General features: G+C 41.2%; 1 protein-coding gene across 1 annotated transcript in view; it reads right to left on the bottom strand.

Moving 5' to 3' along the window:
* The window catches only part of MSL2 (MSL complex subunit 2), a 33,893-nt gene extending 20,858 nt beyond the window's left edge, over nucleotides 1–13,035 (bottom strand). Inside the window, exon 1 of the mRNA XM_059663873.1 lies at nucleotides 12,640–13,035. Coding sequence (XP_059519856.1) covers nucleotides 12,640–12,781 — 142 coding nt within the window. The 5' untranslated portion in view covers nucleotides 12,782–13,035. The remainder of the gene's footprint in view (nucleotides 1–12,639) is intronic.
* Nucleotides 13,036–17,386: the final 4,351 nt, after the last annotated feature.

The raw sequence follows: 17,386 nt of genomic DNA, 5'->3' as shown, positions 1-17,386 counted from the left end.
GTGATCCCTGGGATAGGAAACAAACAAGCTAAGCCTACAACTGCCCCAGCTTATACCTAGAGATAATTTTCAGACCGCAGCACAAGGAAAGAGAGCCCAAACACACCCTAGTGATCTCCCTAAAATGAGAAGACAGAGTTTGGAGGCCAAGGCAGTTGGACTTTTCAGGCCAGAGTACTAGACATGAGAAAGCTGCACAGAGAAAGAGCTCCAGATATTTAAACCAGGTCCCTTTCAAGTCTTCAGCTGAGTACCGATTAGCTTATGCACATTAGGAAATTACCTCAGCCTAAAGAAAGAACACCCAGAAAGGAACAAAGTGAAAATCCCAATGTAATTCAGAGGCAACAGAATAATTCCTAATCCCAACACCAAGAGTGAGAAACATAATTCATAAGGCATCAGATTGAATAAGGCATCATCTTGCTCAGTACTGCAGAAAAATTAGCTCCTAAAGGCTGCTTTGGTCCTACCTAATAAAAGCTAAAACAAGCCTCAAAAAGATCCAACTGTCTACAAATAACATAACCTCATCCCAAGAAAAAAGCTCAACAATAATTATAGTACAAAAATATCTATCGCCTGGCTGGCGTGGCTCAGTGGTTGAGCATTGACCTATGAACTAGGAGGTCATGGTTCAATTCCCAGTCAGGGCGTATGCCCGGGTTGTGGGCTCGATCTCCAGTGTAAGGCTTGCAGAAGGCAGCCAATCAATGATTCTCTCTCAACTTTGATGTTTCTGTCTCACCCTCTCCCTTCCTCTCCAAAATCAATAAAAAATATATATATTAAAAAAAAAGAACAGCCCTAACCGGTTTGGCTCAGTGGATAGAGCACTGGCCTGTGGACTCAAGGGTCCCAGGTTCGATTCCGGTCAAGGGCTTGTACCTTGGTTGCGGGCACATACCCAGTAGGGAGTGTGCAGGAGGCAGCTGATCGATGTTTCTCTCTGATCGATGTTTCTAACTCTCTATCCTTCTCCCTTCCTCTGTAAAAAAATCAATAAAACATATTTTTTTAAAAAAAGAACAAAAATATCTATCAACAAATTAAAATTTTACGGACAAGGTAAAAGTCACAATATCCAGCATCCAAAAAAAATTAATGAGCCCAGCTGGTGTGGCTCAGTGGTTGAGCTTCAACCCAGGAACCAAGAGGTCACCGGTTTGATTCCTAGTCAGGGCACATGCTTGGGTTGCAGGCTCCATCCCCAGTAGGGGGCATGCAACAGGCAGCTGATCAAATTATTCTCTCTCATCAATGATGTTTCTACCTCTCCCTTTCTCTTCCTCTCTGAAATCAATATGCAATAAAAAATATATTTTTTAAAAAGACAAAAAATTAATAAGGCATACAAAGAAATAGAAAACTATCACCCATAAACAGCAACATAACCTAGAAATGACAGATGAATTAGGGCAGAACAATAAAAATTAAACTTAAAACTAGAGTCCATGTGTTCAAAATTGTTGTATACACTTAATAAAAGCTTCAAAATACATGAAGCAGAAACTGTTAAAACTCCACAGAGAATTTGACAAAATTATAATTAAGAGATTTCAACATCTCTCAAAGACAAAATAAATAGGGAATCAGTAAGGGTAGAGAAGATTTGAACAACACTAACAATTTGTGAAAATGTTTTAATTGACCAGAAACATTGTGAACAAACAACCGCCAAACAAGTAAAGCAATCCTGATTTTTATCCAGGTAAGAAGGGTTCACAAAATAATTCAAGATCCCAACAGTAGAATTTTATGGTTCAAAATAATGTCGAGAGTACGAGAGACCTTACAAAATTCTCTATTTCTAAGAATTACAAATTCAAATGTCTAGAGGGCTATGCAGGTAAAGTTTCTTTTTTTTTTTTTTTTAAGTGACAAAGGCTGGGAGGGAACCAAGGGCAAACTGTAGAGGATTTACTTACCTCCACCCCAAAAAGGGAGAACCCCCCTCTCAACTACTCTCAGTGATGCCATGTCATGAGCAAGTGTACACCCACTGATGCCAGACCCTACAGTTTTCTAGGGGTGCCTAAAATCTGGATTTTTATATGAAGGCTAGATTTTAAAACTATGACCAACAAATTTAGTAAAATTTTTATCAAGGTAAAAAAATGCCTAGGGGCCCTAGCCAGTTTGCCTCAGTGGATAGAGTGTCAGTCAGCCTGCAGACTTGTGATTTCTCCTTCTGGTCAAGGGTTCAATTCCTCACATCAATGTTTTTGTCTCTGCCCCTCCATCCCACTCTCTCTAAAAAATCAATGGAAAATATCTACGGGTAAGGATTAACAACAATAACAAAGAGCCTGGGGGCCTAATTCACAACCAAATCTCTGCTTTAGTCCAATAAAATAAAACTAAGATAAATTAATTTGTTCAAATTATCAAGGCAGACAATACCATCTGGCCACATCTAAAACACTCTGGACATGAACACAAAGGTCCACACTTTTAGAAGAAATTGAATTCAGGGTGCTTCCAGGACAGATACTTAGTGATGTCTACCTTCTCAGAGAAGATATGAAAACTGTCTTCCAATAGTTGAAAAGGTAAAATTTTATCGAAGGCTTTTTTCAATTGGTCCAGAGGACCAAAAAAAAAAAAAAAACTGAGGAGGAGACAATTATAGAGAAGGAGACTTGGGTAAATTGGAAGAGCTTTAAACCAACTTTTCTAAAGAAAAAAAAAAGTTATCAAACAATGATATGGCTATTCTGCAGAGTAGAATTTAGCTCCCTAACCCAGAAGTATTCAGAAAAGGCTTAGATGAACTTTTAATACTACAGAAAGGATTCTTTGATGTGAAGAAATAGCTGTACGATATATGATCCCTTATGCCTAAGGCTTTATAAATTCTCATCATGAAGAATAACCCAGTAAATATCTTCCTTGTAAGACCTATGTAAAAATTGAGCTGGTAGGCTCAGTGACACCATATAGAGATCCCTGAGTCAGCCCACAGCTTCTGGTAAGTTTGATATAGTTATATCCTACGTCCTATCCTGAATATGTTCAGTCACAGGCTGGACAACCAAATGATTAACTGTAGAGAGGATTCAGAAATGCATCACAAGAATACCTGAATTGGAATGCTGCTTTCTAATCCTAGATTCCTGTGTTACATATTGCCAGAGTCCTAGATATCAGAACCTTAGGCAGAGATTTGAACGTCAAGGGAAAAACATTTAGAAGGATTGGTAGGGGGCTCAAAGTCCTTAGGTTGTTACACTCTAAACTCACACCCCCACTTTAGATATGCCTTTAAATACTATATAAAGAATCGCTTCTCAGCCTTTTGGCTAAGATTAAGTATAAATATTACATAAAGAATTTTAAAACCATTCCACCTTTCCAGAAAACATACTAATTTCCAAGGTATAGACCAGGCAACATCTTAAGTGCACATTTTCTGTAGGTTATAACAAAGAAGACAGACAAATGTTAACTGATAAGACAACTAAAATCAGCACACACAAAATACACTGGGTGTAAAACTAGATTAAAACAGCTTGAAAAAAAAAAAAGATATTCCAACTCTGCAAAGATTCAAGATCTCTGGAGTAAAAGGGTAATGAATGGAAATTCTGCTAAATTATTATGAACGAGTCGGAACAAGAAAATAGCCAGATATACAGTAATTAAGGTGAAAGTCTACTCCTGACAAGGGAACAAAAATAATAATATCTTTAAAAGAAAAAAAAAACAAGAGTAAGGGTTTGAAATTAAATGGACAAGAAGACAAAAGTGACTCCTGGACACACACAAAAAAGTGAAAGTTAGAATAAGAACTTTGAAATACCACTTTTTAAAATAAAAGATAAAATTTACAAAGTACATCAGAACTCGAAAAAACAAATTTAAATGAATCATACATAAAAGTAGCTAAGTGGACTCTGAGGGATATGTCAACTGAGAGAAGCCAATACAATAAGGCATTAACCAACGAATGATGGCGTGCTATGGATGTTATCAATATGATATGAGTGCTCATATGAAAATAAGGAATGCAAAGAAAGGAGACCTGGATGTTCAAATTAACTTGAGGGACTGATAACCACAACCCCAAGACTCAGAAGATATGTTGTTATACTATATCAAATAGTATATAAAATTACTTTAAAATCAAAGTTTCCAGAGAAGGGCATAAAAGTTTTTAGATTACTTTTTATCCTTTCCTAATTATATTTCCAATATTTCCTCACCCCTAAACACCAATCACCATCACATTATTCGACATTGTCTCATCCTTCTCTTCATTCTCCTTAGGCCCACACCTGAACTGCTCTAATTTCTATCTTAACTGCAACCTCTCCCAAAATCTGCACCAAATTGCTAAACCCTTGAAGAATATTTTAATTGGGCTGTCCCTATATCATTTCAAACTAGCCTACCTAAATTCTTCATGTCCTTCCAAACTTCATTTCTGATATGAACTTTTGACTCCTGCAATTTTTCCCATGCATCTGTATTAAACTGCCAGGTTTTGTCAGTTCTTAAATATAATTCAAAACATTTTATCAAGTATATGCTATGTGAAAGCACTGTGCTAGACATGTTTATAAATTTTAGAATAGGAAATGTCTCATTTAACCTATTCATAGTGAGGCCCTGGCCAGTGTGGCTCAGTTGGTTGAGCATCATTCCGTGCACACAGAGGTCGCTGGTTCAATTCCTGGTCAGGGCACATGCCTAGGTTATAGGCTCCATCCCCAGTGGAGGAGGCAGCCCAGATTGATGTTTCTCTCTCTTTCTCCCTTCCTCTCAATACAAACATATTTTTTTTAATCTATTTATAGTGGAATATGACAAAGTATATATAAAGTACACATCAAAGAATTAAAGTATTATGATGACCATAAGACAAAAATTTCCCTTAGCATTTTCTATGTTGTTCCCTTACCACTGCCACCACTATTCAGTAATCAATCCCATATTCTACTCCTAAATCAATCTTTTCTAAAACAGAATTTAAAGTACATCCCTCTCCTAGTTAAAATGTTTCTCAAATGCTTACAACAGTGATTTACAAATCCCCTGTCCCATATCAAAACCGGAGGGAGGTGTTAAATGAAGGTTACAAGGCACTCAAGGCACTACCAACAGAAATTCCAATTCAATCAGTCTGATCATTGGGAATCTGAATTTTAACAAGCCCTTTAGATTATATTTGATTTCGGCAACCTATAGAAGACACTTTTTTAAAAAACTTTATCAACATTAGAGAGAGAGAGAAAGAGGGAAAGGGGGGAGAGAGAGAGAGCAAGAAGGACAGAGAAACATCAATTTGTTGTTCCACTTATTTATGCATTCATTGGTTGATTCTTCTATGCGCCCTGACCAGGACTGAACCCACAATCCTGTCGAATTGGGACAATGCTCTAACCAACTGAGCTATCCAGCCAGAACTAAAACACACTTGAAAAAAAGAAAAGAAAAACACATCTACAAAATAAATGTCAAATTCCTTAGCCTGGCATTAAAGGTCCCCACACAAAAGGCCCCTGAGTAACCACTATACTGCAAGGAGTCTCTCCCCTTCATGGAAATAAACTTTTCTGCAACCTCAACAAGCCAACTGTTCTCTCCATCAAGCCTTACTGAAAAAGAGCAACTAACTTCACCATTTTTCTTGGTCCCACTCAAGCCCCATACTTCCTAGATTTCACTTAAACTGAAACAATTTCTCCTGCCTAATTCTACATCCCATACAGCCAGCCTTGAACCATTATTCAAACTATTATTAACTTTTCAGAATTTTTACAGTACTAAAAGAGGAACTGTAAAAAGATTTTTCTTGTCCTAACTGGTTTGGCTCAGTGGATAGAGCGTCGGCCTGTGGACTGAAGGGTCCTCGGTTCGATTCCGGTCAAGGGCATGTACCTTGGTTGCGGGCACATCCCCAGTGGGGGATGTGCAGGAGGCAGCTGATCGATGTTTCTCTCTCATCGATGTTTCTAACTTTCTATCCTTCTCCCTTCCTCTCTGTAAAAAATCAATAAAAATATATTTTTAAAAAAAAGATTTTTCTTAGGAAAAGAAACCAAACAAATGGTTAAATAAATGTGTGAAATAAAAGAAGTGCATCTACCAAGCAAATTACTAACTACTGTTCCTCTTTACCAGCCCACTAGATAAATGCTACCTAAAGAATTCTTCCCATATCAGAGAGAACAGGTGAACTTAAGTCCCTCCCCACCAAAAAACTGGTAAACCAACTCTGCTTTAACACTAATCAGATGTCCTTAAACGATGCTCAGAACAGCTATTCAAAAATAAATTATATGAAGGGAAATATTCATTTATGGCTAATTTCTAAAATGTTTACATATGCAATAAAGTTAATTTATGAATGGTTCTACAGAATTAATAAAAACGTAGTAGGTGAAATAAGTTTTCAAGATAAAAAAATAATAGTGATTCACCCTGGCCAGGTGAATCTCTGTGGCTCAATTGGTTGGAGTGTCATCCCATCTACCAAGAGGCTGCTGGTTCAATTCCCAGTCAGGGTGCATACCTAGGTTTGAGGTTTGATCCCCAGGTCAGGGCACATGCAGAAGGTGACCAATCGCTGTTTCTCTCCCTCTCTCTCTCCCCCTTCTTACTCTCTCTTTTTTCCCCTCTCTATAACATCAATAAGCATATCCCCCAGTGAGGATTTAAAAAAAAAAGTTGGTGATTCTTCAAGATGATATACAAATGACCAACAAGCATATGATCAATGTCACTAAATCATTATAGAAATGCAAATCAAAATCACAATGAGGTATCACCTCACACTCATTAGAATGGCTACTATCAAAAAAATATTTTGCCTGGCAAGAATGGCTCAGTGGTTGAGCATCAACCTATGAACCTGGAGGTCACAGTTCAATTCCTGGTCAGGGCATATGTCCTGGTTGCAGGCTAGATCCCCAGAGTGGAGTGTGCCGGAGGCAGCCGATCAATGATTCTCTGTCATCATTGATGTTTCTCTCCCCTCCCTGAAATCGATTTTAAAAAATAAGTAAAAACAAAAAATAAATTTTAAAAAATTTCATGTGTTCACTTAACCATCAGAGATTTAGGTTTAAAAAAAAATTATTATTAAGATGGCAAATTTAGCCCTAGCTGGTTTGGCTCACTGGATAGAGCATCAGCCTGTGGACTGAAAGGTCTCGAAGGGTCTCAGGCTCGATTCCGGTCAAGGGCATGTACCTATGTTGCAAGATCAATCTCAAGGTACCTCCGGGAGACAACCAATCAATGTTTCTCAGTCTCTCCCCCTCCCTTCTGCTCTCTCTAAAAATCAGTGGAAAAGTATCCGTGGGTGGGGATTAACAACAAAAAAAAAGATACCAAATTTTATATTATGTGTTTACTAATAATAAAAAATTTTAACTATAGTGACTTTAAGTAGAAGAAAAATAAAATCTTAAGTATCAAATGAACTCTTTCTTAATGGCAAAATTTTTTAAAATCCAGGTTAAAATATAAATCCAGGCTTGACAAAAATATAAAATATTAATATAACACATACAATTATTCAAATGGCCTTTTAATTTAAATGTGCAAACTTGTAAGACCTCAAATAATATAATAAATTTGATCTGTAGAATCAAATCCTGTTAGAGTTGGGTGTGTAGTTTGCCTAGCTGGTGTGGCTCAGTGGATTGAGCATCATCCCATGAAGCATGAGGTTCAGGGTACATGCCCAGAATGTGGACTGGATCCCCAGTGGGGGGCGTGTAGGAGGCAGTTGATGTTTCTATCTTTCCCTTTCTCCCTTCCTATCTAAAAATAAATAAAAACATATTAAGAATAAATAAAAAATGTGTAGTTTACAATAAGATACTCCAAGCTATATGTTCAAATTCCAGTTAAGAAGATTCTTACTATTTATAAATTATTTGTTCTGTCAAAACCAAAGTTAATTCCAATATTCCACACTGGAAGATATTCTTAAGCCATCTACTCCACTAATTCCAGGGGTGTGGGGTACATACAATGGCAAAAGAGAAAAATAAGTAAAGTGAAGGTAGTTGTTCAGAAAGCTAAATCTATTTGGTTTTAAGGCAAATACTTCATTTGAGAGCATATCCTTCCTACTTTGAAACTTTTGTCTTTTTAATAATTTCATCCATTCAACAAGTTAAACCAGTAACTGTCAGGTACTGGGCTACTATAGTAAACAAAACAAGCAAGGCTCTCACCCTTAGGGAACCAAGTACCTACCTACCTAAAAGATAGGCTTTTGTCTTTAAGTCCTTTCACATTCAAAATAAAAACTTGTTTAGTCTATATCACTTTATGTGTTTCAATGGGAAACACTAATCTCCAGCCCCTCCCCATTTTGTAAATGAGAAATTAAATGTCTAGAACAGCGGTTCTCAACCTGTGGGTCGAGACCCCTTTGGGGGTCGAACCACCCTTTCACAGGGGTTGCCTAAGACCATCGGAAAACACATATATAATTACATATTGTTTTTGTGATGAATCACTATGCTTTAATTATGTTCAATTTGTAACAATGAAAATACATCCTGCATATCAGATATTTACATTATGATTCATAACAGTAGCAAAATTACAGTTATGAAGTAGAAACGAAAATAATTTTATGGTTGGGGGTCACCACAACATGAGGAACTGTATTATTAAAGGGTCACGGCATTAGGAAGGTTGAGAACCACTGGTCTAGAAGGTCCAAAAACATTAAGTAAATCCAAAGGTAAAACCCCTTCGTTGTTAGACTCTAATTAAAACACCAGGAGCCCCACTGTGGCTCTGTTGGAGCACTGTCTCATGCACCAGAAGGTCCCAAGTTCAATTCCCGGTCAGGGCACATACCTAGGTTGTGAGTTCCATCCCAAGTCAGGGAACATATAGGAGGCAACCGATCCATGTTAACTCTCTCACATTGATGTTTCTCTCTCTCTCTCCCCCACCCTTCCTCTCTAAAAAAATAAAAACACCAGGAAAATATTCATGAGTAGAGATTTGATCCTGATTACTTTACAGGACTCTAAATGTCTCAGAAAGTAAAAGTTTTCCATTCAACACATCCTTCCAACTCTAAAAGGATTTGATTCTACATATAAAACTTGTTATATTACTTGAGGACTTGCAAGTTTAATGGAAAACTTTAAATCCCTAGGACAGAATTTAAGTTCCATGCCATTAAAAAAAGAAAAGAAATTATACTTCCTGCTACATGATAAAGCATGTGCCAATATTTAGAGCAAGGGGGGAAAACTGACACAAAAAGTAGTAGTAGTCACTGTAATTCTGTTTTATGGCCTAGAAAGTACAGTAATTCTATGAAGCAATATCCCATTCACCTGAAGCTTCAGAAGGTTTAAATATACAAGGCAATTGAAAAACCAAAACCGTGATAAATAGCTAATTTACATTTCAAACAATAATAAAACCTGAAGTTCCAGAGAATAGTCTAAGTTTGACAGTAATTGACCTGACAGTTCAGTCTCTTCTCTCACCTCCTCCTCCCTCTCTCTACTTCTGCACAAGGGATATTAAGTACATATATGTGCCAGACACCAAGTCCATAGACTTGTTCTCATAGGGTCATAAGGTTTTTCCCCACTAAAAAGCAAGCCCACATATAACAAATTTGGAGAAACAAACTTGAAGAAGGTATAGTCATCCTCCATTTGTAGATAAAGGAAGTTAAGGCAAAAACTTAAAGTAACTTGTCTACACAAAAGCAGAAGAATCAAGATTTGAACCTAACTACAAAGTTTGTAAGCCTTTTACTTTCCCTCCCTCACCTACTCTCACTTTCTTCCTGTCTCTCATCAACACCTACACGCAAGTCACTGCTAGGAGAGAAAGGATAAGGCAAGAGGAACACAAAAATGTACAAAAACATGGTATTTTCCCTAATGTATCAGAAGAATTAGTTATAAAAACTGCACCGACAAAAAAATTAAAATAAAATAAAAACTGCACTGAAAGAGTTTTAAGTGCCCGTGACTGGAACAAAAGGTTACAGAGATTCAAAGGACAAAGAGAACTTTTTAGTGGGAAAAGAGGAAAACATAAGGCATGTATGTATGTTTCAAAAGGCAAAAAATATCAACCTGGCTGAAGCAGAGCAATTATGTAAGGGAGCAGTTGAATACAGGCTGAAAAGGTAGGACTGCATCATATGTTGGAGGGCCTGTTGAAACAAACTCCCTATTTACAGCATGCAGCAAGACAGAATTACACTTTACTTTTACTTAGCTTCATGAAAGAAAATTGCACAGGCCCTAGAATTGAATGAGTTTATGTTTTTCAACTAAGAGAGTCTAGGGTAGCACCTGATACAAAGTTTATTAAATGCTGGATCTGAATTCAAATAACTGATTTGTTCCCCTATCTATTGATAACCACAGACTACATGGGAGTGGGGGGGGGCACCAAGGAGGGAGGCCTGAAGCTACATCCAGATTGCTGAGATTTTATGCCAACTACTCAGTTACAAGGAAGTAGAATCCACAAATCTTTTCCATAGAATGGAGGGGGAGGGAAAGTGAACAAGAAAAAATAATTACAAAGCTCCACTTGTCAGAAAAATTCCCCTTGTGTTGCCAAGACTAGTTTTAAAAAATATTTAAAAACGACACCTGGGGACTCTTTAAATATAATTTTATCTTTAATGGCAATTTTTTTTTTAAATCCAGGTTAGAATCTGGGGGAAATGTTCAATTAGACCACAACTAACCTGAAGCTACTGATAAGAACTTCAAATCCAAGTACCTACACAATTCAAAACTACCATTTCCCCCCTTAGAGAGTTAAATCCCATCTACCTAGTAAAAAGGAGACTTATCAGATCTTCAAGTGTTACCTGGATAACATCACTCTCTACTGCTGTTCTATCCAGCAGCCCTATGTCCACTCTTTCCCCTACTTCATCCCTACCTCAGCAATCCACCCCCCAAACCTCCAAGAATGGTTTGTGGATAAGAAAGGTATAGCAGCTCCATTTCCTCAGTCCACAAACTATCAAAAGCTGTCAAAAATAAATAAATAAATAAATAAATAAATAAATAAATAAATCACTCCATAAAAATTCGCAGTGGGGTAAGAGGGAATCTTGAAACCAATCAAATTCTAATGCTTACATTAGTAAAATTTAATCTGAATGGAAACTTGAAATCTAGCCCAAAACTCATTTTTTATATTAAAAAATTGAGACCCAGGGCAGTTTAGTGATTTGCCCAGGGCAAGTGATTCTCTATAAAGTTGTTAAGATTCAACCAGTCACAGTAGAACTTAATCACCTTCTAACAGAGTTACTTAAATTTTTATGAGATTAAGTACCTGGTGTACAAAAAAAACACAATCTTCACCTCTTCTGCACTCCTTCAGTGCCTTCCCCCAGAGCTATGCCGAAAATGCTAGATGAATCTCAAATTAATAATCACAAAATTACACTTCTTTATCTAATTTAAGACAACCTGAAAGCCTGAAATGCCTAAATTTCTGAAATACTGACTAAACAAGTGAGTGGATCAACAAAACCTCAAAATTTGTGTCGTATTAAGAATACGAAGTGGACTATATTACTGCTTTTTTGGCCAGCTGCCCTTTCCTTTGTATATTAACGTTTTCATCGTGTCTTTTTTTTTGGGGGGGGGGCAGGGGGGGTAATAGTTATACATGCAGTTAATCCAAATTATTACTTTTGAGAAACTTCGATTTATTAAACAACTTAGCATCTCCATCTCTCAAAAATAACTTGAAAATATCCTCCCCACCATACTATTTTTTTTTATATAGTTTTATTGATTTCAGAGAGGAAGGGAGAGGGAGAGAGAGATAGAAACATCAATGATGAGAATCACTGATCGGCTGCCTCCTGCACACCCCGCGCTGGGAATCGAGCCCGCAACCTGGACATGCGCCCCTGACTGGAATCAAACCCGGGACCCTTCAGTCCACGGGCCGACGCTCTAACCACTGAGCCAAACCAGCTAGGGCCACACTAACATTTTTTTAACAAAAATACCTAAAATAACCCTCTACCAGGCCACAATGTATTAAAGCCACAAAATCAGTACGAAACGTAATCCTGTAAAAATCCCACTAGCTAAAAAGTATTTAGTACCCTATCAAGTATTCCCTGGCGCACTGTTTACCGTCCAACTGTCAAAGCATTTGTGGAAGGACCTGGGGGCAAGTTCCGCACCGAGTTCACTAGCTGTGGGCGCGTCACATTATACCAGCACCCACACACAACACCAGTTTGGGGAAATGCAAACACGCCACATGTACATGTTTTAACCGGATTTAACTAAGCTAGGTATTAAATCAATTCTTGTACCGAAGGTTAAAAAAAAAAAAAAGGCAGCAGGATACATGCATATTTCACGTCACTTAAAAAACCATCATCAGAAATGCTAAGGAAGTGACCTAAGATGAAATAAACAGTTTCAAACGTTCAGACCGCTGTACAAAGCGGTTTGGAAGGATTCTTTCTGAAATGCCGGGTGAAAGTCCTTTGGAGTGTCAAAACTAATGACTGTATACCACTGCACAAATAACAAAAGCTTAATAATGCAAACTACCAAGTTCTCGAACCGTTCCCGTTACCATTGCCCAAAGGTATTAAAAAAAAAAAGCCTAAAAAGGGAACAATAAAAGGTGTCTCACCGCAAACACAGCACGAGAGGGACTGTCGGAAGTAAGGCAAGAGCCTGTTAATCTCGGTAAACGCCTTGGGGTCTCCGGGGTCGTAGTTGAGCACTAGGCGGCTCGCGGAAATGTAGAGAGCAGTAGCATTCACGGGGTTCATTGCAGACACTTCGACACCGTTGGCTCCCGGTTGAAAAAAAATTCCGGATCCAACTTTGTGAGCAGCCTGGGAAGAATGGCGAATTTGCAACAATTGGGAGGAAATCAGAGCAGAACCACTGGCCAAAGTAGTCACCAAAATCCGTGCAAGTTTGCGAGGCTGAAGCAATCCTCCCACACATGGGGCCTCGGCGCCCCTCCTCCGTCCCTGAGACTTGCAGATGAAGAAGGAAAAAGAAAAAAAAAAAGTAGAGGAACCAGCGATCGAGTTTGTCCCAGGCGGCCGCCGGGCGCAGAACGTGGCGGCTTCGGGGCTCGGCGAACAGTCTAGCCCCGCGGCTCGGCGGGCGGCCTGCGCTCGGGCTGCATCTCCGGACGCGGAGGTATCTCCTCAGGTCGAGCTGGGCGGGAGCGGGACCCGGCCCGGTCCGAGGGGCGGGCACGCTTCTCACCGGCGGCGGGGCCCCTACTCCATCACAGCGCCCGGTGCGGAGGCAGCGGCGACGGCAAGGACGACAGCTCCGGGGTCAGCTTCCTCGATCTAGTGCCCGAAGCCGCGGCGGCTCCGAAGGCGGCTGTTGCGGAGGGCCGAGGCCGCCGCCGCGCTCTCCATATCGCACGCGGGGCCCGGCCTGCGCCCGGCTCTCCGCCCCGGCGATTACAGCCCCGCTGTTCCAGGAGGCGTCGAGGCGGGAAAGTCCGTCCCGCACCCGACGGGGGAGGGCCGGCCGGGAGGGAGGAAGTTCGCGGGCCGGCGGCGGCGGAGCGGCGGCGGGAGGGGGCGGGGAGCAGGCCCAGCCGGGCCGCGGCGGCACCCCTCGCTCCTTAATCGCTCGCTCCGAGGTCACCAGGCGCAAGCGCCGCCCCTCACTGCCCGGCCATCTTCTCCGCGCTGCACACACGGACACCGCCTCCGCCAAGCACGACGGCCGCCGCCGCCCACGGAGCCCGCCCGGCCGCGGCAGAGACGAGCGCTCACACAGCCAGGCCCGCCGCCGCCCAGCGCACACAGCAGGCCCCGCCGCAGGCCCCTCCCCCCGCGCCTCGCCGCCCTCACCCCGACTCCACGCGCCCCTCTAGCTCGGTAGGGCCCGGGCTGCTGCGGCCTTAATGGATCCTGCGGTCTGTGCGGTGCCCCAAGCCCGGCCGGAGACGACGACCGTTACCCCAACGGGCAAAGCCACTGTCATCCCCGAGACTCCCCCGCCGCCGTCGTCGCTGGCGCTCGCACGCATGCGCAGAGCACACTCTCACCCCTCCCCCGCCCTTCCCTTTCCCTTGGCTTCCCTTTTCCCCTGCTTCTCCCAGAGCCCCCTCCACGCCCTCCCAGAGCTGTCGGCCCGCTCAGCGCGTGCGCATTCCGCCGCCCAGCCCCACCGCCTTTCGCCCTGAACGCGTGCGCTTTGACCGCCCACCCAGAAAACCGGATAAACACATCAGCCCGCTCGCACCAGCCACCCCCCCTCCACCCGCTGCCAACCCACCCAGGGCTCACGGCGCATGTCAGACTCTCCGCACGGAGCATGCTCTCAGAGAGCCGCCCGCTCTCCCCGCCCCCGCCCCCAGGCGCGCTCAAATTCCCTCTCCCGGGCGTGTGGGCGGTGGTGGAACCTCCGCCACTTGACCCATCTTTCCCCGGTGTGGGCTGTCGGCTCCCCGCGCGACACGGCTTCCTCCGTGCCCGCCCCAGCTCAGGCCGGGCGAGGTCGCGCCACGGGACGCTCCGCCCTGGCTGCGGCGCGGCCTCTCACCACCCGGACGGACCACACGAAGAGGAAACAGCCCCGCGCAGCCCAAGTCCCGCCCCCGCGGCCTTTATCCCGGAACCGGGCTTCTGGACCGCGAAAGGGCGCTGCCGCGGCTGGCTCGCTAATGCTCGCCCGGCCGGGAGGGCGGGCCGCAGGCAACGTGGCTGCACGGCCCGCGGCTCTGGGCGGCCTTGGCTGGGGCTGAGGGCCCGCAGGCCCGGACCGAAGGCCGCTCCCCCAGCCAGAGCCGGGCTTCCGCGGCCTCTGGTCCGGGGAGTCAGGCGAAAGGGAGCCGCCCGGCCTTGCAGAGGCGCCGTCCAGGGCCGCATGGAGCTCCCCGTGGAACAGTCCAGTTTGAAAAACACGAACCCCCTTTTCAGCTCCGGTGGCAGACCTAGCCCTTCTGTGTAAATCAACCTTAAGAATCCACGGTCCTGCTTTAGAACGAACCCAAATCCTTAAAAGTAGAATCTGTTTTTAAACAAGCTTTTGCCTTATGGGTTTGTGGGGGGGTTTTTTATTTTTCTTGGGGGGGGACGGGGTTGGTTTTTTTTCCAGAAGACTAAGGACTCAGATTAAATAAACATCTCACTTAACCGGATTCCCTTCCGCTGTAAAAGCACAAAACCTCCTTTGACTAGCACAAGTAGAAGCACAGCATAGGAACCGTTTCTTATCTCTGGACATACCAGAGATATTCAGCATAATTTTGTGCACGTAGTAGATGCTCTGCAAGTTTACAAAATGGAATGTATAACGTAAGGAAATCTCTCGTGGCACACGTACATGGTAGTGTCAGGGCCTTGTCACTGAGAGGAGAAATGAATAGTGAAGAGGTTGAGGGAACCTGTATAAACCTCTGATATATCATTTCTACTACCATTGAAAACAGGTTTTCTTTATAAGGCCTAGCATATTACCAACAATTAAGTATTAAGCAATAAGGACTAACTTCCTAGTTGTGTTACGCAACAAAGCAGATATTAAAGTGGAGCAAAATATGTTTGGTTGTCTTGTATCCGGAAAGCGGCAGATATTCTAAAATTCACTCTCATTCTTAAAATCCCCATCTTTTTTTTTTTTTTATAAAAGATTTTTTCTAAGCTCCTCTTCAAATAAAACTGTTACAGTATACATGTCTATTTTTATTCCAAATTCTAAGGTCTTCTTCCACAACACAGAGGTGGTTCTTTCCCAAAGGAGCAGCAAGAATAAAATAATCAGCACCGTTTTCTATTCAGGCAGCATAAATTAGCAGTCACCCCAGGAAAGTGATTACTTGCAGGGCTTTAACCTTGCAGATTTTCTCATAACTGTATTTTTAAAATCTCTTGAGATGTACACAAGCCAAATTAAGATTAATTTTATTGATGGTTCATTGGACGGGGGGACTTAAGCCAGTTTTTTTCCTACTTTGAAGAATAATCCCTAATAATTATTTGGTTGCTTGAGCCTTGCCAAAAAAAAAAAAAAAAGAAAGAAAGAAAACAAATGAACTGTGTATAGAAAATAAAGTGTTTGGCAGTCCATATTGTTTGAGTTCATTTATGTTAGGTACACAGGCAAATTAATTTGTGGTGCTAGAAGTCATGATAATGATTACCTTTAATAGGAAAGGACCATGAGGTTGCTTCTGGACTGCTGGTCACATGCTTTTCCTGATCTGGGTTGTAGTTACACCCACACACTAGTGTGATTACTTTGTGAAAGTTCATCTAGTTGCACACTTATGTTTAGTGCACTCTTTTCTCTATGTGTGCTTTACTTCAATAAATATTATATTTAAAAATAAAGTGTTCAGATCAAATACCTAGGAGAAATTATATACAACTCAAATCCCTTAATTATCAATTTAAGATTATTTTTTATATTTTATGCTTAATGATTATTTGGAAGTAAAGTGTTAGTGTTGCCAGAGCTAACAAAAATACAAGATGCAAGTTTAAGAATTTTAATGAAATGTTTACTTTAAAACAGTTTTGAATTTACAGAATTATTACACAGATACATCAAATAGTTCTAGTATATTCTACACCCAATTTTACCTATTAATATCTTACATTAGTATGGTACATTTGTCACAATTGAGGAACTAATAGTAATACACATGATTAACTAAAATCCATATTCTATTTACATTTATTCAGTTTTTCTCTAATATCATTTTCCTGATCCAGGATGACCTCCAGGGCCTACAACATTTAATCATGTCTCCTTAGGCTCCTCTTGGCATCCAGTTAAATTGTCATTCAAAAAAAAAAATTTTTTTATTCAGACAAATGAAAATTTTCATTTAAACAGATGTTCCATTCTAATTGTCTGTATTACCTACTCTTTTTAAATTAAAACTTATTTCTATTCTCCAGTATTGCCAAGTGCTTACCTCTTTCGTTGTAATTACAGTTCTTGACAGTTCTTGATTTGGCCCTATCTTCTCCCCATTATACTAAAACTGCTAAAAGGTCAGGGTTTCTCCTTCTTTGCCTTTTATCATCATCACCTAGGATAGAATCTGACATATAATGGGCACTAAGTAATTTTTTAAATAATAATGAGTTACTAGGAATGCAATATTGTAAAGAAAACCTCCAGTACAGTGTTTGGTGCATAATGGGCATGGACAAAGGTTTACTTATTTGCTTTTCCTTGGGGAGAGATATAAAATGTCTTGCAAATTTAAAGACAGTTCTTATTTCAGCTTAATCAATGTCAATTCTAAAATCCTTAATAAAACTAGAAGTGTGGATTGATTTGAAACACTCAGAATAATCCATCAACAAATATTTATTGATTGCACTTTGTGGACAATGAAGTAAATGCAGAAGTAGTTGTAGTGATGCTTTCAAAGAACAATGATC

Source organism: Myotis daubentonii, chromosome 14 (assembly GCF_963259705.1).
Source record: "Myotis daubentonii chromosome 14, mMyoDau2.1, whole genome shotgun sequence".
In the NCBI taxonomy this organism is placed as follows: domain Eukaryota; kingdom Metazoa; phylum Chordata; class Mammalia; order Chiroptera; family Vespertilionidae; genus Myotis; species Myotis daubentonii.
Note: the sequence above shows the minus strand (reverse complement) of the source record. Positions and strands in the feature narration are given on the sequence as shown.